This window comes from Podarcis raffonei, chromosome 9 (genome assembly GCF_027172205.1).
Source record: "Podarcis raffonei isolate rPodRaf1 chromosome 9, rPodRaf1.pri, whole genome shotgun sequence".
Lineage (NCBI taxonomy): Eukaryota > Metazoa > Chordata > Lepidosauria > Squamata > Lacertidae > Podarcis > Podarcis raffonei.
The window spans coordinates 13,133,564-13,161,301 of record NC_070610.1 but is presented as its reverse complement, the minus strand read 5'-3'; the positions used below and the strand labels follow the sequence as shown (position 1 = coordinate 13,161,301).

Here is a 27,738-nt window from a genome sequence, read left to right as displayed (position 1 = left end):
GGGGGCAGCGGGAGGCCTCGGCGCTGATGTCAGTCCGGAGGAAGGAGCCTGAGCGCACAGCAGGATCCTGGGCGCTGCTTCCAGTGCTGCAGAGAGGGAGAGAGAGGGGGCAGCTTCAGGGTGCAGCATGCTGCCTGGCTCCCGTTCCAGCCTCTCCAGTAGCAGCGGCGGCGGCGGCGGCGGCTGCATTGCTCGGGCCACGAGCGCAGCAGGGCCAAAGGGGGACCACGCGGCGGAGGCGGCGGCCGAGGGCGCACGATGGCTGGCTGGCTGGGCAGCGGCTGTCTCTGGCTCCTGGCACTGGCGTGCCTTCTGCAGCGCGCCCAGGTGAGGAAGCCGGTGCGGTGTCCCGCCATCTGCAGCTGCACCAAAGAGTCCATCATTTGCGTCGGAGCGGCGGCGGTGCCGCGGAGCCCCGGAGACATCAGCTCCTTGTAAGTCGAGCCAAGAAGGGTGATGGGTGGGTGGCTGGCGCGCAACGCACGGATGGCACCAGACCTTCCCTTCTGGGGCGGCGCGTGTGCATGCTTTACTTGAGATTCCTGCATTGCAGTGGGTTGGGCTGGATGACCCTCGGGGGTCTCCCCCCACCTTCCGACACTCACTCCGCGATTCTAGGATTCTGACGTTCAGAAGGTGTTAGAAAAAGCGCAGCACCAAACTTGCCCCCTCCGGCTGCTCCGTGCAAACAGTGCGCATGGGAAGGGAGGCGCCCGCCTGGCGTTTCCGGAGATGCCTGCGCGGTCGCGCATTGCTGGCTCAGCCGGAGATGTTGTTTTAGGGCGAGCAGAAGATGCTGCAGCAGCAGGCAGTTCCACAGATGACAAAAGACTGGAGAGGGGCGGGTGATGCGGGAGAAAAGGCCCAGCCTATGAAACTCAAAGAATTGGGGAGATGCAGCGAGTAAGTGGCCATGTTCTCACTAGAGGGAAAGAAATGATTTTCAGCTGGTCTGAACTATCTTGGAACAAACAGGATTCAGGGTCCTGGAAGTTGAGAGTGAGTTCACTGCCTTTGGTAATGTAGGACTTTTCAACTTGCCTCGCTTTAAAATCTGCTGGGCTTCAAAACCCTCCAGTCAGTCTTCAATTCTGTTTCACTCACTGATTGCTTCTGTTCAGTCATATGTCATCTGTATCTACAGCTATAGCACAAAGACACACAGATATTACAATGCATATATATAATAGGTAGGAAAATAAATCCATAATATAAGGGGATGAAGAAAGCAGATCCCGATTCACTTTTCAGACAGAGGCAGTCAAATGCACACAATATTTCAGATTAATTGATAAATACGGTGAAAGGAGACCATAGAAAACTTCCAGAGGAGCAGGTTAAGAACTGTAAGGAAGGTCATGGAAAAACTGTTAAGAAAGAGAGTCATAATGATGATGGTAATAATCAAATAAGAAAAAAGTGTTGTAATTAGTTCCTATGGATTTCCCCTTTTATTTTTCCCCTCAGGAGCCTGGTAAATGGAACATTTTCTGAAATAAAAGAGAGAATGTTTTCACATTTGCCTTCCCTGCAGTTGCTGTAAGTATTAAATTTTTATATTTTATAAAAAGAGATGATCAAAGCTCTTGCCTGCGAAGAGGCATCCTGGGACTTTGAAATAACTGTTTCCAAATCACAGACTGAGACTCACGATTGGTGAACGTTAATTCCTAAAACCACGTAAAGAGCTGAGGAGTCATAGCTTTGAAAGGAAAGGAAAGGTTAGTGCAGAATCCAAAATAAATTGACATGCGATTGTAAAGCTTATTCTCAAATCCAGTTTCTTCTTCTTCTTTTTTTTAGAGGAGCACATTACAAACACTTCTCTTGTTTGACATTTGTTTGAAGGATTATGCTAAAATAATGGAAGGAAATTCTGCTCCAACAGCAATGTTACATTATTGAGAGGCACCAAAAGAAACTGGATTCTTAAACACCACCACCACAAGCAACACCTTTTTAGTATTCCTACTTAACAGCTTCCTTCTTATATCTCTGCCATAACAGTATAATTCCCTATTTGGTTCCTTCCATATCCAAGTTGGCATGAGTATGCTTAGTTCCCACCATGCTTTTGAATCGCAATTCGCATTGTTGTCTCAAACTCCTTGGGCCTTCCTTTCTTCTGAGAAAGAGAAGGTGCCTCCCAGGCTCTCAGTCGTGGGTGAAAAGGAGTCAAGAGTTTGCTTGATGGCTTGGCAGCTGCCAAAATCTACACCCCACACTGTAATTTTATCTTGGTTTGGGAATTGTTGGTGAAGTTGACTAAACAGCAGCCGTGCTGTCTCTCCTGCCCACCTAGCAACCAATGCAGATGACCTGGTGAACCAGCCACAAAACTTGCATGGCCCACAGACTGGAAAACAGGTCATGTATATGCTTCCAGTTCTCTAGATGACTCTCTTGGGAGCAATGCGGTGAACTGCCAAGCCATGCAATCAATGCACTGTGTTACACAACAGTTAACAAAGGGATAGGCTGAGATTATTGTTGCGAACTGTGAAGATCAGCATCTTAACCTTCCTGTACGATACTATCCAATGCCCTTCAGTTGTAAGTAATTGTGGTTGACTTTCGTCCGACTTTACTGAAACTTTTGCAATCCTTAACCATTTTATGATTTGCGGTTGCCATAATATTTGCACTCCTGTTTTGTGATAACTGTATTTTTGTGCGTGTTTAACTAATAAAATGTAGAATTTTGCAAAAAGAATCAGCACAGCGCAGGCTGCAAGCACCAGCACATGCTCGTGACGTCATCAATTTGTGCTGACGTCAGTCGGCTTCTAGACAGACCTAGAAAGGTCTGTAAACACCTGCTGTAATCTGCTAGAGCCTTCTTATGAATTATAGTCCATCTTCCTGTATATAGTGCCCAGTTCTACCCAAATTGGAACTAGGAAATCCGGTCAAAATTTCAACTCTGGAAAGACTTCAATGGTCAGAGTAGAAATTAATGGTAACTGTGGAAAAGTGACAACAATATACCCTTAAAGTTTGTTGGTTCCACAGGCACCTCTGTCCTAGCCTGTCCCTCTGTGGACTTTTGGTCTACAATTGCTTTACACCAGGAAGAGAGCTGGATTATACCCATCTGAGGATAAGGATGGCACCACCCAACTTTGCTTCCCTTTCCCTTTAGGGGGGAGAGAAGCCCCAAGAAATGTGTTTATGGCCTGAAAGGTGGGAGAGTCCCTGTAGATTTGCAGTGTAGGGACGCGGGTGGTGCTGTGGGTTAAACCACAGAGCCTAGGACTTGCTGATCAGAAGGTCGGTGGTTCGAATCCCCGCGACGAGGTGAGCTCCTGTTGCTCGGTCCCTGCTCCTGCCAACCTAGCAGTTCGAAAGCACGTCAAAGTGCAAGTAGATAAATAGGTACCGCTCTGGCAGGAAGGTAAATGGCGTTTCCATGCGCTGCTCTGGTTCGCCAGAAGCGGCTTAGTCATGCTGGCCACATGATCCGGAAGCTGTACGCTGGCTCCCTCGGCCAATAAAACGAGATGAGCGCCACAACCCCAGAGTCGGCCACGACTGGACCTACCTAATGGTCAGGGGTCCTATTACCTTTACCTTACAGAGTTGTAGTGCAATTATGTTCTTTTATGCATTTCTGCTGCACTGGGCTCACTAGGATGAGCTACTCTTTTCTAGTAGACATAGATTCTGTTCCTCTTATTCTGCTATCCAGTGTGGCAAGACCAACCCCCTTTTTTAATCCAATAGTGTCGTGTCTTGCCACTCTGCTCTTCCAAGGTGGTCCTGGCTTGTTCTATCGAGGTTCTGAGAGCATTTTCCATACAAATCATTATATCAACATTCATATTAATATTTTCTATGGTTATTAAACGATGACTGTATTTTGGCATTGATTTTTGTTGTTGTAATGTTTTACTCAGCTCTCTGTCTTTTTAAACTATAAAACATTAAACGACACTATAGGAATCCAAGTCAGCAGAAATGCTAAATGAATGTTTGACAGTGATGTAGAACTGTGACTAATCTATCAATCAACCAACCCGTTCAATGCATTCCATCGTGGCTTCCCAACACTCTGCCACACCCCAGTGTGGTAAAGAAACAGAACCCAGGGTACAGCTGTGCAGGCAGAAGGGGGAGGCAGAACACCCAGTGAGGTGGCCATAATCCATCATTCAGCTGAGTTGACCTCTCCCTCCTCCAGCTGCCACCACAAGGCTACCTAAGGACCATCTTGCCCTGAAAGGGGGTGGGGGTGGGTGGGAAGACAGAACAGCCTGGTGAGTTGCCCAAATTTTATCTCTTGGTGTTCCAGCTAAAGTGGTCTCTCCCCAAACCGCCAGCCCATGGCTACACAAAAAACATCTTGCCCTAGGAGAGGAGAGATCTAACTATATCCTAAATAAATAAAATAAAATCCTATATTTAAAATTCAGTCATACTTCGGGTTGAAGTAGCTTCGTGTTGAGTGTTTTCAGGTTGCGCTCCGTGGCGACCCGGAAGTAATGGAACGTGTTACTTCCAGGTTTCGCCGCATGCACAGACGCTCAAAATGACATCACGCGCATGTGCGGAAGTGGTGAATTGCAACCTGCACAGATGCGGGTTGCGTTCGCTTCAGGATGCGAACGGGGCTCTGGAACGGATCCTGTTCGCATCCAGAGGTACCACTGTAAATGGCTACCACTCATTCCTATGGGGGGAAGTAAATCACTGCACTTGACGACAACATTCTGGTGGGCCACCAACATCCCCAGTCCCTCTAAAATTGAGGTGACCTAGCTATCACATACAAGGCACATCCTGGAAGGGAGCAAGGTTCCACTTTCTCCACTTCCTGCCATTCACAAAGTTGAAAGATTAAGGACAGGAGAAAGGAAGTATTTCTTCATGGAGCACAGAAGGCAGTGGTGGCCACCAAATCCTATGGTTTTAGAAGGGAATTGGACAAATTCATGGAGGATAACGCTAGCGGTGGCTACTAGCCAGAATGGCTGTGCTCTGCCTACACTGTGAGAGGCAGTATGCTTCTGAATACTAGTTGCTGGAAACCACAGAAGGGGAGACTTTACTTTGAAAAAATTAGAGTGTTCAAAGCAGGCCGGTCACCGGAATACTCCAGCTAGGAATAATGGAATAGGACTCTGGTTCTATTTTGTTGGTTTTCGGAACTGGGGCCATGATTAAGAGGGACGGCCGGGGGCATTCGTATTGTGCCGATAGAGGTGAAATTCTTGGACGAACCAGAGCAAAAGCATTTGCCAAGAATGTTTTCATTAATCAAGAACGAGAGTCAGAGGTTCGAAGACGATCAGATACCGTCGTAGTTCCGACCATAAACGATGCCGACTAGCGATCCGGTGGCGTTATTCCCATAACTTACCTTTGTTGATATCTACAGGAGCCTGGCTAAAGGAACTTTAAAGACTGAATCTTCCTTTTGGACACAATTTGATTGAGTTTTCTGTTTGTGGCTTCTGTAGCAGATCTTGTACATAGCTCTCTCAATTTTTGGATCATTAATATAAGATTTAGAACGTAGAATGGTTTGGTAGCATTTTGTGTGCTGCTTATGTGCTGCTTACTTTATACTGGCCTTCCTACTCATGGGCTTCCACAGGTAGCTGGCTGGTTGCTGTGTGCTGGACTAGATGAAACATTGGCCTGGATCCAGCAGGCTCTTAGTTCTTATGTCCTACTACCTACAGAGTCGGGACGCGGGTGGCACTGCGGGTTAAACCACAGAGCCTAGGACTTGCCAATCAGAATCCCCACCACGGGGTGAGCTCCCATTGCTCGGTCCCTGCTCCTGCCAACCTAGCAGTTCAAAAGCACATCAAAGTGCAAGTAGATAAATAGGTACCGCTCTGGCGGGAAGGTAAATGGCATTTCCGTGGGCTGCTCTGGTTCGCCAGAAGCGGCTTAGTCATGCTGGCCACATGACCCGGAAGCTGTACGCTGGGTCCCTCGGCCAATAAAGCGAGATGAGTGCCACAACCCCAGAGTCGGTCACGACTGGACCTAATGGTCAGGGGTCCCTTTACCTTTTACTACCTACAGAGTCATTTTTGATAACAAAGCAATGCATGCTTAGTTGCACCAAAGCAGGGTGAGAGAGTATTAAACGCTCACTGATGACTTGTTAATGGTTCTTTTTATGCATTCTGAAGAAACTGACTAAGGGAAATTCAGCTTTGTCTAGCATTTCTTCACAGTGCTTTAAATTGTATGGTGGCCTTTTAAAAACATTCCCCCTCCCCTTAATGTTTGCATTCCATTTTTTAGACTGCTGAATTCTAACTCATTTACTATCATACGGGACGATGCCTTTGGTGGTCTGTTCCATCTCGAGTACTTGTAAGTTTCTTCTTTTGTTTAATGTAGTAAACTAAGATTTCTTAAATGGATGAAGCTACTCTGATGATTTACCAGTACACTGTCCCTGAAGGAAATGTTCTTTGCTCTAGATGACATTACGTGTTGTGACTCAGGCGGGGCAAGCGAATGCGTGTGAACACTCTCATATTTCTGCTTTCCACTGCAAGATATAATGTGCATATGAGGAACTAATACAATTCCCCAACTGGAGCTGCCTGAGCTCCAGAAACAGGGAGCTCTTGTGCATTTCTCCTCAGGAAATGTACATGAATTCCCATTTAGCACATTGCAACTTGCAGTGGAAAGCTGACGTGCAGTATTGCTTGCCTTTCTCTTTCTTCAGCACTTAACGTCTAATTATTTCCAGAGGGCTAGCTATGCTTGTCTGTTTCAGCAAAACCAACAGTCTTGCGGCACCTTCAAGTTTGCTAGTTTTTAAGGTGCCACACAGCTCTTTGTCGTTAAGCACCGTATAAGGTTTTGCACAAAACTGGAGAAGTTACAGATTACTTTGAACATGTATTTTGTGTTACGTTTCATGTGTTAAGGGTCAGGACTCCACGCACTGCAAAGAGGCTTTTCACAAACAACAGGCCCCCTACCACCAAGGCCACATTGGAAACTGCTTTTAGAACTGAAGGGACTTTCAAAAGCAGATTGTGGGTAGGCATGGGGTGGGGTGTCTGCTGTTGTTTTAAAAAAATCCCACTGATCATGTTCAAGCCCTTTGGTGTGCCTGAAGTAGCTCTTTGGATCCCAGCCAATGTGATAATGATTAAGAGCTGGTGATAAATTGGGCACCTCATTCCAGCTGAGACGTATTGTGTGTGGACTCAATAGGAGAGCATTTAAAGCTCACGAAATGTGCCGAATTACTGTGAGTTGAATGAGGGAGTTTCACAGAAAAATGGGGAATTTGACCCAAACAAATATATGTTTTCTAAGCGCAGTCATAAAGGGACGTGGGTGGCGCTGTGGACTAAACCACTGAGCCTCTTGGGCTTGCCGATCAGAAGGCTGGTGGTTCGAATCCCTGCGATGGGGTGAGCTCCCGTTGCTCGGTCCCTGCTCCTGCCAACCTAGCAGTTCAAAAGCACGTCAAAGTGCAAGTAGATAAATAGGTACCTCTCCAGTGGGAAGGTAAACGGCATTTCCGTGCGCCGCTCTGGTTCGCCAGAAGCAGCTTAGTCATGCTGGCCACATGACCCGGAAGTTGTCTGCGGTCAAACGCCGGCTCCCTCGGCCTATAGAGCGAGATGAGCTCCGCAACCCCAGAGTCGGTCATGACTGGACCTAACGGTCAGGGGTCCCTTTAGCTTTACCTAAGTGCAATCATGTGCTCTGTTGCATCCCAATTGATGCATTTCCCCCTCTGTGCCATAGAATTAATGTCAAAAATAACAAATAAGGATGACAGAAATAGCTACAGCCCTTAATATTACCACTGTATGGTACTGTTGCTGTTTACATTAAAAAAATGGAAACACAGCCTCAGCTATGGTGTGTCATCAGCCAATACAGTGGTGCCTTGGGTTACAGATGCTTCAGGTTACATACGCTTCAGGTTACAGACTCTGCTAACCCAGAAATAGTGCTTCAGGTTAAGAACTTTGCTTCAGGATAAGAACAGAAATCTTGCTCCAGCAGCGCGGCAGCAGCAGGAGGCCCCATTTGCTAAAGTGGTGCTTCAGGTTAAGAACAGTTTCAGGTTAAGAACGGACATCCGGAATGAATTAAGTACTTAACCTGAGGTACCACTGTACTTACTTCAGTAGCCTCTTAGAAACAGGTGCCTTCTGATTAAACAAAAAAGATGACTCCCCACCTTCTCACTGACCTCCTTTTCATTCTATATCCTAACCACAAAATCAAAATGCTCACATGCATATATCTCATGCTGCTTCAGAAGGCCAATCCATATTACATATGGTTTGGATTAAGTTAATGCCACGATGACAGGGTAGGGTTACAGATTGGGTGCAAAAAGCAAATGTATTCCCTCTGCCCAAACTTGATTTATACTGTTCCTCCATAACAAAGATCCAACCCAATTCATATTTTAAATGTGACAAACCCTTGGTTTTATGCCAAATAGTCTTAATTTGTTGCTGGGTTGTTGTTTTTTTATAAGAAATCGATTTTAGTGACGTAGCCTACTTTAGCTGTGCTTTACACATTTTATGAGCGTCTTTGTATGGTGCTTTGAGTTGTTTATGTAATAATAAAAAGTAAGGTATAAATGTTGAAATCAGTAAGTCCTTTTCAGTCCTACTGATTTCAGTAGGAGAGATAATCACATGGTTTAATATCTCCCATTGGAACCATTGGGACTTAAAAGTTCTGGGTCATGAATTTCCTTTTATATTGGTTCTAGAATTTTGCAGCTTCAACTCAGGAGAGTGGGGTTACAAATGTGTGAAGAACTATAACAGCACAAGCCTATGCATGCTTACTCAGAAGTATGTCCCATTATATTCACTGGGGCTTGCTCTCAAGGTGTCCACAGGAGTACAGCTGGGAAGGCAATGTATTCATTATGCTGCGAGCTCCTGGTTGCCTTTATTTCTTTTGCACCTAGTGCCTCTTAAAAAATTATGTTTACAGTTTTCTTCCAAAAACAAAAATGTGGCCAAATGCTTGTGCATTGAAATAAAACCAGTCCAACATGGTGATGTTATGAACGTAGGCCAAGTGGCAAAGAGTTAGCCACTGTCTAGTTGGGGCTATTTAAGCAGTATATATGTGTGGGACGAGGGTGGTGCTGTGGGTTAAACCGCAGAGCCTAGGACTTGCCGATCAGAAGGTCGGCGGTTCGAATCCCTGCGACGGGGTGAGCTCCCGTTGCTCGGTCCCTGCTCCTGCCAACCTAGCAGTTCGAAAGCACGTCAAAGTGCAAGTAGATAAATAGGTACCACTCAGGCGGGAAGGTAAACGGTGTTCCGTGCGCTGCTCTGGTTCGCCAGAAGCAGCTTAGTCATGCTGGCCACATGACCCGGAAGCTGTACGCCGGCTCCCTCGGCCAGTAAAGCGAGATGAGTAAAGCGAGCAACCCCAGAGTCGGCCACGACTGGACCTAATGGTCAGGAGTCCCTTTACCTTTACGTCTGACTCACAGGGGCAGTTGTTACATGACAAGCAATAAAAGCATACTGAAGCCTGACCCAAAGTCTAGCAAGAGCCCTGCTCCTCACACAAACCTCCTGAGGGCGACTCTCGTGTGTGCACTGAAATGAGCAGTTTGGTTAATGGAGGCTTTTGTTAATCAGACCACATCAGACACTTAAGCCAAGAAAAGGGGAATAATTGGTGCTATTTTTATAGAAAAAGAGGTGCCAGAACTCATGACACCCACATGAGAGGTGCCAGAATAGACTTCCAGCGAGTTCTGTCTGGGGAGAAAGTCCTGGGAATAATGCTGTTCACGTTTTATTCAGTATTTGCTTTTGTTCTTCTACCAGACGAACTGAAACATTCTCTTTAATGTGTGTCTTTCAATCAAATCTTTCTGCATAGATTTATTGAAGGAAACAAGGTGGAAACCATTTCAAGAAACGCATTTCGTGGCCTTCGAGATTTGACACACCTGTAAGTCTTTTAATGCTACTTTGAATTATTTATATCTTGCCCCAAACTAGATTTTCCAGTACCTGCACTGTAGGTACAGCTATGGTATATTTCTCACTTCACTGCATAAGCCGCAGTGGGCTATGCAAAAATGTGAAACAAGAAATGTTCTAGCCCTCATTGTTGGATAAAGTCATTTTTTTTTGTTAAGACTAAAGAATCAAATGAACCTAGAATAGGTGATAGGAGGCAATGTATTCTGTGTTCTTCATGTGTTCTACAAAACACTTAGATTGCAATCACCTCATGGTTTACATATGAAGAGAAACCATAGCTGTCAACATTTCCCATTTTTTAAGGGAAATTCCCTTATTCCGAATAGGATTCCTCACAAGAAAAGGGAAAAGTTGACAGTTATGAAGAGAAACACATTGTGTGGAGTCAATTTTAGGGTTGTTTCTTTCATGGTTAATGATTATTAGTGTCATAAGACAATGTCTGAATATTTCACGGCTAGTTCAAAATATAAACTATTTTGTAATGTGGGGAGTAAACTTGTCAGATTTTGCCTGGCATTTAGCAACATCATTAGGCATCAGCTGGGGGCTCTGCACTGGTCAAGGGGGTCAGGGTTGGGGGTGGGTTCAGGGGTCTCCGACTCACCAACCCAGAGCACCAGAAATTGCAAATCAACATGATAATTTTACATAGCCTTATCTGCATGTTCCAACATATGCACAAGGCAACATGTACCGTATTTTTCGCTCCATAAGATGCACCTGACCATAGGATGCACCTAGTTTTTAGAGGGGGAATGCAAGAGAGAAAAAAATTCTTTAAAGGGAGCGCTGAGCAGAGCCTGTATGCATCCCAGGCTCAGCACTCCCTTTCACAAGAGCATGTGTGCGGCTCTTGCAGGCTTTTCCCCAAGGAGGAAGAAGGGCAGCCCCGCCACGCAGCTCTTTAAGGGGAGCGCGGCTCTTGCGGGCTTTTCCGAGAGGTGGGGGAAGGGACTGAGGAGCTGCCCTCTGTCCCTTCCCCCACCTCCCGCAAAAGCCAGCAAGAGCCGCACACGCTTTAAAGGGAGCAGGGCTCTTGTGGACGTTTCCGGGAGATGGGGGAAGGGACAGAGGGCAGCCCCTCTGTCCCTTCCCCCACCCCCCGCAAAAGCCAGGGATAGCCGTGTGAAGCCTCTTCAGGGCTGCGGGATGAAGGCTCCCTGTGCCCTGAAGAGGCTTCGCTCCATAAGACGCACACACATTTCCCCCTACTTTTTAGGAGGGAAAAAGTGCGTCTTATAGAGCGAAAAATACGGTATGTCTAATTACTTGCCCTCCTCTTCATTTCTGGAACCAATGAGAAGCAGGAAGAGCCATAATGGCTGCTCAGGTTTCTTAATGAGGCAGCCAATGAGCATTTATTGTTGAAAGCAGGAAGAACTTGTTCCTAAAGTTGATTGTGAGAGGGAGGCTGGGCATGTGGCCTAGAAGGAGTGAATGCAAATTCAGCGGGATCATTACTGTACTTAAAATACGTAATTCTATATGCAACCTTTGTAGGTGTACTTTCTTCATCCAAAGCCACAAAAACAGAATGAAATCTGTTTGATGGCACCTTGAGACTAGTTTTTGCAAAGCTTGTTTTTACAAACTTATAAACAAGAGCGGCGACTTTCTATTCTCATGAATTAAGTCAGGAGTGTTTAGGATTTCCATTAACGTTCAAGGGTTTTACGTAATTCATTCATAATCCTATTAGTCATTGTCAACATTGGGAATTGGGCATCATCCAATGGTTAACATTAGCTAAGTGCTGCTCTATTTAGTGATTATCATCTCTTCAACTATTTTAACACCTAACTTTACTTTTTCCAGTTCTTTGGCCAATAACCAGATTAAAGCTTTGCCAAGGGATGTCTTCAGTGATTTAGATTCTCTGATTGAACTGTAAGTAAAGCCAACCAAACCATTTGTGTTGTTGTTATTGCATGCCTGTCCTTGTGTGGGTTTCTAAACTCTGAGTTTGGAATTTGGAATATTGTTTCTAGTCTGAACTGATTCTGAAAACAAATACATCAAGTGGCACTTGCTTTCTGGTAGCCTGATTCCAGATTGCCAAGTGAAATATTTTTCATTACCTTTTTGCTAATGATCTCATGATAGCAATAGTCTTGGTAATTAATCTTCTGCATGGGTGCTTTATCTAACATTTGGGTGCATGCGACCATCCACTTTTAAATTATATATTGCTAAGTAAATATATATATTCTCAAGTAACATGTACATCACCTGAGTGGCCATCTCTCAATTATTCAACACTTGGTGACTGAAAGCTGAATATATGAAATGACCCCACAAAAGAATGTGCCCTTATCCGACACAAAGAAACGTTTGCAAACTAGGGGCATTTGCATATTTTATCAAACTTTTTTCAGATCTCACTTAGAATTACAGCCCATTGACAGCATTTCCAGTGTACATCTGGGCCAAATTTGATGTTAAATTGAATTACTTTGTTACTTTCCTCCATATTTCTTTTAAACCAAAAGCAGTACAGTGGTACCTCGGGTTAAGTACTTAATTCATTCCGGAGGTCAGTACTTAACCTGAAACTGTTCTTAACCTGAAGCACCACTTTGGCTAATGGGGCCTCCTACTGCCACCGCACCGCCGGAGCACGATTTCTGTTCTCATCCTGAAGCAAAGTTCTTAACCCGAGGTACTATTTATGGGTTAGCGGAGTCTGTAACCTGAAGCGTCTGTAACCTGAAGCGTATGTAACCCGAGGTACCACTGTATTGACAAGCTGCCACTCAGGACTGAAGAAGGGCATGTAGAGATAGGCTGCTTAACTCTTGCCTTCATGCTATCTTTCAACTCAAAATTGCCCACCTTGCAAGGGGAAAGATATGGGGATCCTTCATCTTTTCACCCAAGCATGGGAAAGTAGCTGGGCGGGTATGTGGACAAAATGCAGGAATGGAAAGGGTTTAGCAGCCCCCTTCCCCTTCCCCCTCCAGCTGATCTTCGGTTCTCCATTCCAGTCTCTGGGGAAAACAAATAAGGAAGGAGGGTTGGAAAAGAGAACCGCAAGGTCTAGTACAGTGGTACCTCGGGTTACATACGCTTCAGGTTACATACACTTCAGGTTACAGACTCCACTAACCCAGAAATATTACCTCGGGTTAAGAACTTTGCTTCAGGATGAGAACAGAAATTGTGCGGTGGCAGCAGGAGGCCCCATTAGCTAAAGTGGTGCTTCAGGTTAAGAACAGTATCAGGTTAAGAACAGACCTCCAGAACGAATTAAGTTTTTAACCTGAGGTACCACTGTATAGTTGACTGACTGGTTTCGAAAAAGTGTAAGTGAATCAGGGATGCAATCCTCACAGCCATACTCTATTTCCAGTGTCACACCAGTCACAATGCCCTAGTTTAAGCGCTTATTCAACAGTGCATTTTTGTAAAAGTGCAGATATACCAAAAGCTGCATTCAGCAGTAACCTTTTAGAGATCTACTTGGGAAGAGGCTCTGTTCCAAAATTCTAAATGTACTCAAAGGTTTCTTTGCATGGTCTGGGTTGTTTTTTTAAAATGTTGCTAGAAACTGTACTTGGGCAAAAAAAATGAGAGGCACAAATACAAGATGGGTGACACCTGGCTTGAGAGCAGTACATGTGAAAAGGATCTAGGAGTCTTGGTTGACCACAAACTTGACATGAGCCAACAGTGTGACGCGGCAGCTAAAAAAGCCAATGCAATTCTGGGCTGCATCAATAGGAGTATAGCATCTAGATCAAGGGAAGTAATAGTGCCACTGTATTCTGCTCTGGTCAGACCTCACCTGGAGTACTGTGTCCAGTTCTGGGCACCACAGTTCAAGAAGGACACTGAGAAACTGGAACGTGTCCAGAGGAGGGCAACCAAAATGGTCAAAGGCCTGGAAACGATGCCTTATGAGGAACGGCTAAGGGAGCTGGGCATGTTTAGCCTGGAGAAGAGGAGGTTAAGGGGTGATATGATAGCCATGTTCAAATATATAAAAGGATGTCACATAGAGGAGGGAGAAAGGTTGTTTTCTGCTGCTCCAGAGAAGCGGACACGGAGCAATGGATCCAAACTACAAGAAAGAAGATTCCACCTAAACATTAGGAAGAACTTCCTGACAGTAAGAGCTGTTTGACAGTGGAATTTGCTGCCAAGGAGTGTGGTGGAGTCTCCTTCTTTGGAGGTCTTTAAGCAGAGGCTTGACAACCATATGTCAGGAGTGCTCTGATGGTGTTTCCTGCTTGGCAGGGGGTTGGACTCAATGGCCCTTGTGGTCTCTTCCAACTCTATGATTCTATGATTCTATGAGAAATGCTTGTGATATTTCGTAGTTTATGCAAGAATAGCTGGCATGATGGGGCAGGGAAGAGCAATGGTGGAGGCTGGGGCTATGCAGGTGCCCCAGCCTGATAAGCAGCAGTGATGCTGGTGTCAGGAGAGCAACACTGTCCCACTACACCAGCTGCTTCTGGGTTTCTGCCACCTAATACAGTGGTGCTTCAGGTTACATGCGTGTCAGGTTACAGACTCTGCTAACCCAGAAATAGTGCTTCAGGTTAAGAACTTTGCTTCAGGATGAGAACAGAAATTGTGCTCCAGCGGCGCAGCGGCAGCAGGAGGCCCCATTAGCTAAAGTGGTGCTTCAGGTTAAGAACAGTTTCAGGTTAAGTACGGAGTTAAGTACTTAACCCAAGGTACCACTGTATTACCAAAAATCATAACACAGGAGGAAATAAATAAATGACTCTCCCATACAGGAAATCTATATTGCATTTAAAGTGGCACCTCGGGTTACATACGTGTCAGGTTACAGACGCTTCAGGTTACAGACTCCGCTAACCCAGAAATAGTACCTCGGGTTAAGAACTTTGCTTTAGGATGAGAACAGAAATCGTTCTCCGGCGGCGCAGTGGCAGCAGGAGGCCCCATTAGCTAAAGTGGTGCTTCAGGTTAAGAACAGTTTCAGGTTAAGAACGGACCTCCAGAATGAATTAAGTTCTTAACCCAAGGTACCACTGTACAGTGCTGCCGCGCCGCCAAAGCACGATTTCTGTTCTCATCCTGAAGCAAAGTTCTTAACCTGAAGCACTATTTCTGGGTTAGCAGAGTCTGTAACCTGAAGTGTATGTAACCCGAGGTACCACTGTACTATTTAGATAGATAGATAGATGGATAGCTAGATAGAGTGCCTTTTCCGCAGGGCAACATGCATGCTGTCAATCATCCCACCCACATTTTACATTTGCCACAACCCTGTGAGGTAGCTGACGCTGAGAGAGAAAGTCCAAGGTTACCCATATAAGAGTTCATTGGAGGAAGTGGGTAATAAAAATATGGTTAACCTTCAGCTACCAGTATAATAATCCTTGGAAAGTATTATATTAGATCTCATAAATAATGGGAAACGATTGTTCCAACAAATTAATAAGTGTGTTCTTTAGGTTATGCACAATATACTTTGTGACAGCTTGTATTCACAGATATATTTACAGCATAGAGTTATCTCAACAATTTTGCGGCATGTTACCATCTAATATGTATTTCTCCTGTACAACCTCCATTCATTTCAACATCACCACCTCCCCACCCCATGTAGAAAGCAGGGTTTGTGGGCTGTCAACTTTTTGCCCAGAATCAGTTTTGAACTATTCTAATGTTCTTTGAATTAAATATTACAAGTAACTTGAAGAAATATTTGACTGTTGGCTCAATAACAACATTTTCAAAGCTGTTTATTTTTTTTTTATGTGTCCTTTTAGAGATTTAAGGGGAAATAAGTTTGAATGTGACTGCAAAGCCAAGTGGTTGTTTTTGTGGTTAAAGATGACAAATTCCACTGTTTCTGATGTCCTGTGTGTTGGTCCAGCAGAATTTCAGGACAAGAAGTTAAATGATGTCTCAAGTTTTGATGATGAATGCACCACTACAGGTATATTTTATAGCAAATGAATAATGAGAAGTCTGAGCTATGCAAGTCCACAAACCAAGAACGCTGATAAGGTGTTTTCCCAGACCGTTGTTCTGTTAGCATTGACATAAATGTCCTATTTTTAATTGTCCCATTTTATTATTTACATGGAAAGTGATGACAGATTAGTTAAAAAGCTAATCCTTATTTCTCAAAAATCCACTCCTTTGTGTATAAAATGCTCTCCTTCTTCCTAATTCTTAATCTTCTCCTACATCCCTGATTGCTGACACCTTCTGTTCCGTTGTTTTTCTGAAACACTTACTAGTAAGGCCTAGTAAGCCTTACTTCTGATTAAACATACGTGGTATTGTTAGAATGGATTTGTCTTCCTGGATCTGCTCAGACAAAGGAAGGTAAGACAAGACTAATGGTAGAATTAAAGGTTATGGACAACATAGCTCTGTTGGCAAAAACCATGATCTAGTGTCTCATTCCCAGCAGCATGTAGTGACACAATTACTCTGTGTCATCACTTCACCACAACTGTATATTTTCCCTCTCTTGCTAGTGGCGGCTAATGTAGAGAAGCGGAGTGGGGAAACAGTTTAGGGACTGCATGCTGTGTGATGCGTCTCGCTCAGGGCACAGGGGAGAACTAAATATAGACAGTGATGTCTTCAACACCGGCCCTGTGTCCTTCTGTCGCATCTAGTTCAACTTTAAGTTCTCCGTTTTGCTAGTATGAACCTGGATTCAAAGAATGGGCAGCTTTTTCTCCCTGCATGTCGAAGCTTCAAGTGCCATTTAATACTTAATAATAGTAATAATAATAAAGGGACACGGGTGGCGCTGTGGGTTAAACCACAGAGCCTAGGACTTGTTGATCAGAAGGTCAGCGGTTCGATTCCCATCGACGGGGTGAGCTCCCATTGCTCGGTCCCTGCTCCTGCCAACCTAGCAGTTCGAAAGCACTAAGTGCAAGTAGATAAATAGGTACCGCTCCAGCGGGAAGGTAAACAGCGTTTCCGTGCACTGCTCTGGTTCGCCAGAAGCAGCTTTGTCATGCTGGCCACATGACCTGGAAGCTGTATGCCGGCTCCCTCGGCCAATAAAGCGAGATGAGTGCCATAACCCCAGAGTTGGTCACGACTGGACCTAATGGTCAGGGGTCCCTTTACCTTTACTACTAGTAATGATAATAATTTATTTGTACCCCGCCAATCTGGCTGGGTTTCCCCAGCCACTCTGGGCGGCTTCCAACAAAAGATTAAAAATACATTGAAACTTCAGTGATTAAAAACTTCCCTAAACAGGGCTACCTTCAGATGTCTTCTAAATGTCAGGTAGTTGTTTAACTCTTTGATTGTGTGCAGCAGGCACACAAACCCACAAGAGCTCCTGAGGGTTGGGATCCTCCTCTCTTTCACATGCATGCATGTCTCTTTTAATATTCTGATATCAGCAATAGTAGAATAGCAGAGACATCACCTAGCCAACAAAGGTCCGTATAATTAAAGCTATGGTTTTTCCCAGTAGTGATGTATGGAAGTGAGAGCTGGACCATAAAGAAGGCTGATCACCGAAGAATTGATGCTTTTGAATTATGGTGCTGGAGGAGACTCTTGAGAGTCCCATGGGCTGCAAGAAGATCAAACCTATCCATTCTGAAGGAAATCAGCCCGGAGTGCTCACTGGAAGGACAGATTGTGAAGCTGAGGCTCCAATACTTTGGCCACCTCATGAGTCCAGTCGTGGCCGACTCTGGGGTTGTGCCGCTCATCTCGCTTTATTAGCCGAGGAAGCCAGCATACAGCTTCCGGGTCATGTGGCCAGCATGACTAAGCTGCTTCTGGTGAACCAGAGCAGCGCACAGAAACGCCGTTTACGTTCCCGCCAGAGCGGTACCTATTTATCTACTTGCACTTTGACATGCTTTTGAACTGCTAGGTGGGCAGGAGCAGGGACCGAGCAATGGGAGCTCACCCCGTCGCGGGGATTCGAACCGCCGACCTTCTGATCAGCAAGTCCTAGGCTCTGTGGTTTAACCCACAGCGCCACCCGCGTCTGTTCTCCCCGCAAGGAGTACATGGGTTTAAATTCATACTTCATTCTGCTGTCCCCCCCCCGAAGACTGTTCCCCAAAGTAATTTTTCCAAGCCAGGGTTTTCCAGAGAGAAATCAGCACAACATGTCTGTTTTATGTTTTCTGCCATGTTCAGTTGTAACATTTTTGTTGTTTTTAATTACAAACATTTCTTTTCAGATTTTGTGGTTCATCAGATTTTACCCTACCAGTCAGTTTCAGTGGACACATACCACTCAAACAATGACGTGTATGTCGCCATTGCCCAGCCCAGCATGGAAAATTGCATGGTGCTAGAATGGGATCACATTGAGAAGAACTTCAGGAGTTATGACAACATTACTGGTAAAAATGAACACATAATTCTTATTTGTTATATTACTTAATTGATTATTAGTGTCTTTTTTAAAAAAGTATCCAAGTATCAGGAAAATATGCATATTGAAAAGAATATCTCTTGCTGGTCTCTGCTGAATTTAGGTTGGGTCCATTGAAAAATAAAAAATAGTTTAGTCTAGTTCACTAACAAAATGGTTATCATTATGATGGATAGAATATGAGTTCATATATTGCAGGATCCTCAGAGGATCACAAGATGCCACACTCTAGTTTGACCAAGAAATGGAATGCAAAGCAGAGCTATGCAGCAATAAGTAAACTTGATTCTTCAGTATGGAGTACAGTAACACTATAGACCAAAGCAGATGAAATGTTAGAGATCAAATCTCTTTTAACTCTTAAAAAAACAAAAAGCAACCCGCAGCATCAGAGGTGGGGGAATTAAATTCAAACCTTGGAACTTAGATAGGGGGTATTAACCTTGCCATACTTTTTCCTCAATATAGGGGGACAGGGCTTCTAGACTATCACTATTTTGGGGTGGAATTCAATCATATACTGGCAAATTCAGGGTATGCATTTAAAGTTGATGGGCATTTTTATGCAACAACCCAGCTTGACCCAAATACTGGATATATATTTTTGCTCTAATGGAAGCGATACAAAGATACACTGGACAGTGTGCTTGATTTGACACAATGTCATCTGACCTCCCATAAGCAAATTAGAATGAATGCTCATCAGATAGCCAATGTCATCTAATCTCCCTGCAATTAGAGGTGGTGCCATCATAGTCTTAGAGAGACAGCCCCAAATATTGTTGTTTGGCCCTGCCCAGATCAACCAAGCATTCTTTGCCCCCTCTTATCTTGAGTCCTCCTCCTGAAGGTTTGAGCTGGGTGTTTTTTGGTCTCCAACCAAATCTTCCATGTTCCCTCATACAAACACTTTGCTCGCACCTGTGAGGAGATGAGGCAAGAGCAGCAACAAAATTGTTGCTTAGAATTGTAGAGTTGGAAGGGACCTTGAGGATCTGTGCAGGTCCGGGGGGGGGGTACCGTGCAGCGTGGTCCGTGTCCAGTCCGAGGCTGAAGCGGGGTCCAAGGCAGGGAGTCGGGCGTGGTCAGGAACTCTGGCAGAAGAGCAGGTCAGGGTGCCGGCAGGAACAGGTAACCAACGATTTTGCTCCCGCAACCTGGGACTGGGCGGGTTGGCCTTTATCTCGTCTGAGGCATAGGGCAGCCCCGGTCCACAGGTGCCTTGCCTCTCCTGGCCTGGAGGCGAGCACTCCTCCTGTGAGAACTTAGCTTCCTCTGCCTCTCTGCCCTGAGCCTCTGCAGCTCAGGAGAGGCTGGAGGGTTACTGGACCCAGAGGCAACCTCAGCTTCCCCTGACAGGGCTGGGAGAGGAGCACCTGCAGGCAATGGGTCCTCGATCACCTCCGGAGCCAGAGCGGATTCAGCTGGTGTCTGCTTCTGAGGATCTGGCACAGGTGAGGGCCCTTCAGGTTCTAGCCCCTGCCCCAGCTCAGCTGGCCCTGGAGGCAGGGACTCCTGTGCAGGCTGGGATTCCTCAGGTTCAGCCTCTGAATCAGATTCCCAGGCCATCACAGGATCATCTAGTCGAACCACCTGCAATGCAGGAATATGCAGCTGTCCTATTTGGGGACTGAACCTGCAACCTTGGCATTATCAGCACCACGTTCTAACCAACTGAGCTATCCAGGCTGATGCGCTTGAGAAAAATGAATCACAAACCTTTGTAATGAAAGATGCGCCATTGCATTTATTCATTGACTTCTTTCACTTCATAGGATTCTATTAATTTGGCAAGCAGGAATTCACAATGGCCAACTCAAAATGTTAGTCAATGACTTCCTGCCCCTTTCTTCCTCCCATTTCCACCTTACGACATGATGATGATGTTTTCTTCAAATCTTCTCCTTCCCTTCCCATTCTATTCTCCCTCTTTACACATGACAGCTCAAAACAAGCCCTGCTCCATGTTACTAGTTGCTAGATAATAAATGACAGTATGATGCTTATTGAACTGCATTAGGTCTGATTATGGTAAACAGGCCCATTAGCATGCAAGAAACTGTTCCAATTCACTGTCATTCCCCATGCTCCTGGGGACACCTCTGCCAAAAAATCTAGACTCTGAACTAAAGTAGGGAGGTCTGAACTGATCTATCCTTTTAACTAGACTTTAGGGCAGAGATGGGGGAAATCGTAACTCATGAGCAACCTTCTGGGAGCTTTACGCCAGTAGAGAGTGGGACCAGAGACAAAAGTAGATGGAGCAATGGGTGTGTACAGTACAGCAGGCAACACAAATGTCATGGGTTTACTTACACACACACACACACACACACACACACACCTCTTCATCCTCTATCCAAGGAAGCAATAAGTATTATTGCTGTTTAAGGACAGATTTCAGCCAAGCCAAATACTCAAAGATGGCTATAGTAAGGGGTGTAGCTTAGGGCTATATAGAGAGATTTGAGGGCTGCATTCAGCTCCCCATCCCTGCTTTAGGGGACTGTTGGGACACATCCCTCAGAAGGGTGGAGTAAGCATGGACCAATGGTACCAAATAGTATGGGAAACAGCCCTACTAGAAAAATTAACCAATAAACTGAAACTGACACGGGGACAAACAGAAGAAGACGCCTTTACCCCAGTATGGCTCCCCTTTATCACATACACAGCCCAACAAGACAATGACAATAATCCACCAACAGCATACAAATCAATATGGCTAACCTGATCCAAAACACCCACCCACCCCACTCTCACACGAAAACAAAGATCACCACAGCCAATCACAAACAAACAACCACACCCTAGGCCAACCCCAACCTCTCTCACCACCAAAGGAACACAAGCAACGCTGACACCAAACCCTACATACATTAAGCAAAATAGAAACATCACCACCCGACCCCACCCCCACCCATCTTCCCTCCCTCCACCCCCTTTTTTTCTTCTCCCCTAATGTCTCAACAAATGAAACGGATTTGTAAAAATGTTACATGGAAAAAATACGAGGCATTACACTTACTTCTGTAAAACAAGAAAATCTTTAATAAAATAAATAAATAAAAATAAATACATCACAGAAGGGGTGTAGCCCAAGACCACCTCTAGTACATCATACGTACATCAGAAGGGATGGTCTAAAACAAAATCCTGAGTGTGTTGTTTATCTCCTGTCTGCCAGGTTACCATCCTGGCCACTCTTTTGTTATGATAACTACCGGTACTCAATTCCTGAATCCAGGCCACAGGCTCACCCTATTCCAGGGGTCAGCAAGGCTTATCGGGCACACCAGATCACTCCCGCAGAGATCCTCCGTGGGCTGGACCAGCACAGCGCAATGGCAGAAATCGCATCTGCGCATGCCCAGACGGCGGAAAGCGCGCATGCGCAGAAGCGATTTCCAGAGCCGCAGAAGAGAGTCCCTGCGCTGCGCTAAGTCAAACTACTCTTAGCCTCTAACCAAGCATGCTACATCACTATGCACAAATGCAACGAAGATGTCCCAATTAAAAGGGACACTTTTTCCAGATGAGACCCCCTCCCCTCACTTGACCCCAGCTCTAGCTCTGAAAGAGAAGGCACAATAACCACAAGGCACTTCAGACAAACCATCCCGTAATAGAAGGAGACCCTTTTCTCACCAGGTTCCTGTATCCTGAACCAAAACTCACCCTCATGGAAAAACTCTGGTTCTAGACAGCACAGCACCAGAAGAGGCAAGATGGAGAAAACTTCTCCCCTGCCAAAGGTTCTCACTGAGATGTATTAGATGCTCTAACTCACCTCAGACCACAGAGAAGATCTGTGGTCTGAACCTGACAAATAGTTTTTAAGAGGTTGACACTGCATTCCTATGAATGTCTACTCAGAAGTAAAACCTGTTGAGTTCATGAGACTTTTTCACAGGTAAGTGTCCAGGATTGCAGCCAAGGAGTTGTTCAGCACTGCCTGTTTGGTGATTCTCAGCTCATATTTTCGCCGACCTTTCACTTGAAACTATTGCACCTGAAAAAAACAAATACAAAACATCATGTTTGTTGTTTGTTCAAGTTAGTCAATTTATGGTGTTGAGGTGAAACTTAAAAAAAATGTTGGTGTTATAGAAAGATGATATTCCCCTTAGCAAAGAACAGGAAGTAAGTTGCTGGACATTTTTAGGGTCGAATCAAGTCTATTTCAGCATGGCTGATACTTTCAAAGAGTAGTAAGGGCTTTCTTGTTGATCAGCAGCAAACACCCAAGGTTGTTAAGGCTGAAAGGCTACTATGCTGATTTTTGAATCTGTAAATGTAGCAGTCCTTTTGCTCAGTAGCTCTGCACCAGTCATGCATGCTCTTATGCTCTCCAAAAAGTGTTTCCAAGACTGCATTGGTGGATGCCTCCATTCACAACATTTACTGGAAGGACCAGCAACAGTTACTGTATTTTTTGCACCATAACACTCACTTTTTTCCTCCTAAAAAGTAAGGGGAAATGTCTGTGCGTGTTATGGAGGGAATGCCTACGGGTGGCATGCCTACGGATTTTCCTCCTCTAAAAACTACGTGCGTGTTATGGTCGGGTGCGTGTTATAGAGCGAAAAATACGGTATTTAAATGAGCTAACAACAGGAGGGGTCCATAAATATGACTGGCAGAGTTGACTCCAGTATTCCTTGTTTGGCACTTCAAGAATCACATGGGTTGGGATCTAGCCTGGTAAACTATCATCATCAGGCTACGGCTCCCTGTACAGCAGATGGGAAACTTGTGGTCCTTCAGTTTTCAGGCTACAATTCCAAGATCCCTGAACATTGGCCATGTTGGCTGGGAATGATAGAGGGCCACAGGTTCACCATCCTTCCTCTACAGGCACAGAAGTTACTCTTTTTTTGCTGTATTAGGAATCTGGCCTCTTGCCTTTACCTGATCAACAGAGGAATAATTTGACCTTCCTGCATTTCAGGCTCTGGCTACCAGCTCAAGCTAGAGAGTTTTCTAAGAACCTTAGCTTGATTGCCTAGATCAGAGATGAGGAGTCTGTAGCCCTCCAGATGTTGACAGACTCCAGTTCCCATCAGCGTTATGACTGATGGTCAGAGATTGTAAAGATCTATCTTTTTGCCCTGGCTTTCACTGACCCTTAAGATTGTTTTTGTTTTAATTCCCAGAACTGCTGTTTTAGATGCATTTATTCTACTGTTACACTGCTGATTTTATGTTGTATTCTTGTTTTAATGATGTACACCAAGTAGATATTAGTTTTAAAATATTAAGTGGTTTATAAATGCTTTTAAATAAATGAATAAATAAATAAAACAAATGGAGGGCCCGCTCTAGATTTCGATAACATACTTCATTGGGTCCTCTTTAATGTTGACAGTGGCACATTTCAGATCTTCAGAGGCAAGGTTAATATGATATTTTCAGTAGAAAGAAACATGGTCTCTTCATAACTATCTTGACTGCCTGGATTATGTTGGTTTCATTCAAAAACAATGATGAATTGGTCAATATATTGTTTAAAAGATTTAATTGTACTCTGCTGATATTGCTACTTTGTTTGAGCCAACAGGTCAGTCAATAGTGGGATGCAAAGCAATCTTGATTGATGATCAGGTTTTTGTGGTGGTGGCTCAGCTTTTCGGTGGCTCACACATTTATAAGTACGAGGAAGGCTGGACAAAGTTTGTCAAATTCCAGGACATAGAAGTTTCCCGCATTTCAAAGCCGAATGACATAGAACTCTTTCAGATAGAGAGTGAAACCTTCTTTGTCATCGCCGATAGCTCAAAAGCTGGTCTGACGACAATTTATAAATGGAACAACAAGGGATTTTACTCTTACCAGTCCTTGCACGAATGGTTCCGGGACACAGATGCTGAGTTTGTTGATATAGATGGAAAATCTCATCTAATCCTGTCAAGCCGCTCACAGATTCCCATTATCCTTCAATGGAACAAAAATTCCAGAAAGTTCCTCCCACACAGTGAGATACCCAACATGGAAGATGTGTTGGCTGTGAAAAGCTTTCGAATACAGGACAACCTCTACCTCTCACTCACAAGATTTATAGGCGACTCCAGAGTAATGATGTGGAATAGCAAACAATTTGTGGAAATCCAAGCTCTGCCTTCCCGGGGCGCCATGACCCTTCAGCCGTTCTCCTTTAAGAATCATCACTACCTAGCCCTGGGAAGTGACTACACCTTCTCCCAAATATTCCAGTGGGATAATGAGAAGCAGCTCTTCAAAATATTCAAGGAAATCTACGTGCAGGCACCTCGTTCGTTCACAGCTGTGTCAACCGATAGAAGAGATTTTTTCTTTGCTTCCAGCTTTAAAGGCCACACACAAATATTTGAACACATAATTGTTGACTTGAGTTTATGAAGGAGCTGTGGGAGGGAGGTGGGAGGGGGTAACTCATGTACAGTGACATTTTCACATCAAAACAAATCAAAAGGACAGATTACTCATTTTCTGAAGGTAGGATGTGCCTGTGGCATTAGTCAGGAGTTTTCTGAACTTTGTAGAAGTTTGCATATTTAATCAGGGATCGCATTAACTTGGTTAAGTGCATGCCATGCCCATTTTACCATTGGTAAAGACACTTTAAAGCCTATAATTACTCAGAAAAAGTGTGCAATGCATTAGAATTAATTCTAACACATCTACAACATTGATGTAAAATTGAGAATGGAGAAGGGAAACCAAAAGAGGCAGGATAGCCGTGCGTAGAAAGAAAAGAAGATGGAATAACTCCAGTGTGCCAATCCTCCTGTGAGCTGATCTTGGCAGAAACCGTATTTACGGACTAACTCAAAAAGCTTGTTTGGGATTTGTAAAAGTTAGCATCGAGATGAAAATGCTGTTGCATCGTCTTTGCTTCATGCTGGTCAAGGAAGGCAGCAAGAAAAGGAAGTCTGCTGGTTGGCCTCTGGAGCAACTGTGATAGGAGGAGACTCTAGAGAGCACTGTCTTTTCAATGCTCAGTCTGATTTAGGGGAGGAGGAAAGAGTGGACATGTGATCTGCTCCCTAAATCTCTCCCAGGCGGCTAGTTCACAGCAGCTCCACATTCAGGACTTCATCTGAACTAATCCAACCCACCTCTGCTAATATTTATGGCCTGGCCACTTGTTTTGGAAGGCATACAGCTGCTGCCAACCCACACCTCTAAGATGTTCAGTAAAAGAAGCAAGTGGTGTGATGCCATCACATCCAGCATTTCCTACTCCCCCTTTTTTTTAACGTTGGCTGTTCCCTCACATGGACCTGGATCTAGCCAAAGCTAAACTTTTCAAAGTTCAGTTGATATCACTGGGACAGAACAACACATGTGCTTCCTTCTCCCATTGAAAGACTTGCTGCTTATCTTTGGCAGGATCATGCCCTGTTAATTCTGCCTAATTCCTTTCATTTGCTTCCTGATTACTTTGGACAAGGCTCCCAAGATGCGACCACGAGAACTGGTGCTTTGGTAATTTTCATGCTATTGGCCAATTTATGCTTTCAGTTTGTTTAATGCATGCTTAAGAGAATCTCCCGTGCAAAGCTCACACAATCTGAACGGCCTTTTCATTCAAATGTGGACCGCCTGATCAGGTGACAGGGCCACAGAGGTGAAGACTGCGTGCAAGAATCAGCTCAGCTTTCAGCTGTTAAAACATTCCGAGATTTATTGTAAAAAGGTTTTGTTTGCATTTAGTTCCCCATATTAAAACAGTCAAATGCAAAGCTGTACTGAAATTGAGTGGTTTCAGGATGATGGGGTGGCAGTGGCACAATCCTATCATTCTTTTTGCTTGCAATTTTATTGATTTTCCCCCGAGAGAAAAAAAGTTTATCAACAAGGACATTTGTACTAATAATCACAATGACAGCGACAAATTTAACCCAGTCCCACTGCTCAAAGACTTACAAATATAAGAAAGTTCATCATCATACACTACCAAACTAAACGTCTTAATTCTATAACATAGAAGGGATCCCAGTTTTCATAAAATTTGACTCCTTTCTGAAGATTGTGAACCAGATTTTGTTATGCTTGTCTGTGCAGAGTCCATTATGGTTAGGTTTGTACTGCAATCTTGCATCTTGCAAGGATCTAGGAGTCTTGGTTGACCACAAACTTGACATGAGCCAACAGTGTGACGCGGCAGCTAAAAAAGCCAATGCAATTCTGGGCTGCATCAATAGGAGTATAGCATCTAGATCAAGGGAAGTAATAGTGCCACTGTATTCTGCTCTGGTCAGACCTCACCTGGAGTACTGTGTCCAGTTCTGGGCACCACAGTTCAAGAAGGACACTGAGAAACTGGAATGTGTCCAGAGGAGGGCAACCAAAATGGTCAAAGGCCTGGAAACGATGCCTTATGAGGAACGGCTAAGGGAGCTGGGCATGTTTAGCCTGGAGAAGAGGAGGTTAAGGGGTGATATGATAGCCATGTTCAAATATATAAAAGGATGTCACATAGAGGAGGGAGAAAGGTTGTTTTCTGCTGCTCCAGAGAAGCGGACACGGAGCAATGGATCCAAACTGCAGGAAAGAAGATTCCACCTAAACATTAGGAAGAACTTCCTGACAGTAAGAGCTGTTTGACAGTGGAATTTGCTGCCAAGGAGTGTGGTGGAGTCTCCTTCTTTGGAGGTCTTTAAGCAGAGGCTTGACAACCATATGTCAGGAGTGCTCTGATGGTGTTTCCTGCTTGGCAGGGGGTTGGGCTCGATGGCCCTTGTGGTCTCTTCCAACTCTATGATTCTATGATTCTATGTTTTCTAAACCAAAGAGCACCAGTGATAATGTTGGCAGCTTGCAAAGCAAGAGATCAGACCTTCACCTTTATAGACATTAACATACAGTGAGACAGATTGCTGTATTCCACTGCTCAGCACCATCTTCCATCTTCCTAAAGTAAATGGGTCTTCAGTTTTACCCCCTGGTAGCTGGGACGCAGGTGGTGCTGTGGGTTAAACCACAGAGCCTAGGACTTGCTGATCAGAAGGTCGGCGGTTCGAATCCCCGCAAAGGGGTAAGCTCCCGTTGTTCAGTCCCAGCTCCTTCCAACCTAGCAGTTCGAAAGCACATCAAAGTGCAAGTAGATAAATAGGTACCACTCCAGCGGGAAGGTAAACAGTGTTTCCGTGCACTGCTCTGGTTCACCAGAAGCGGCTTAGTCATGCTGGCCACATGACCCGGAAGCTGTACGCCGGCTCCCTCGGCCAATAAAGCGAGATGAGCGCCGCAACCCCAGAGTCGGTCACGACTGGACCTAATGGTCAGGGGTCTCTTTACCTTTACCTAGCAGGGGAAGTAGGGTGACAACGCAAGAAGAAATATAAATTACACAGCACAGTGCCAGCAGCCCTACTTTTTGGTACAGGCAAATTTGTAATTGATGATTTGAAACCTGGC

The 27,738-nt window shown here is 44.8% G+C and overlaps 1 protein-coding gene across 1 annotated transcript; it reads left to right on the top strand.

Moving 5' to 3' along the window:
* The first annotated feature begins 14 nt into the window (after nucleotides 1-14).
* On the top strand, nucleotides 15-26,060 carry LGI2 (leucine rich repeat LGI family member 2). Its single transcript, XM_053402720.1, has 8 exons — nucleotides 15-434; nucleotides 1,468-1,539; nucleotides 6,262-6,333; nucleotides 9,868-9,939; nucleotides 11,793-11,864; nucleotides 15,725-15,894; nucleotides 18,140-18,304; nucleotides 23,897-26,060. Exons 1-8 carry the CDS (start codon nucleotides 259-261, stop codon nucleotides 24,712-24,714), a joined length of 1,617 nt encoding a protein of 538 aa, XP_053258695.1. The 5' UTR covers nucleotides 15-258; the 3' UTR covers nucleotides 24,715-26,060.
* The last annotated feature ends 1,678 nt before the right edge of the window (nucleotides 26,061-27,738 follow it).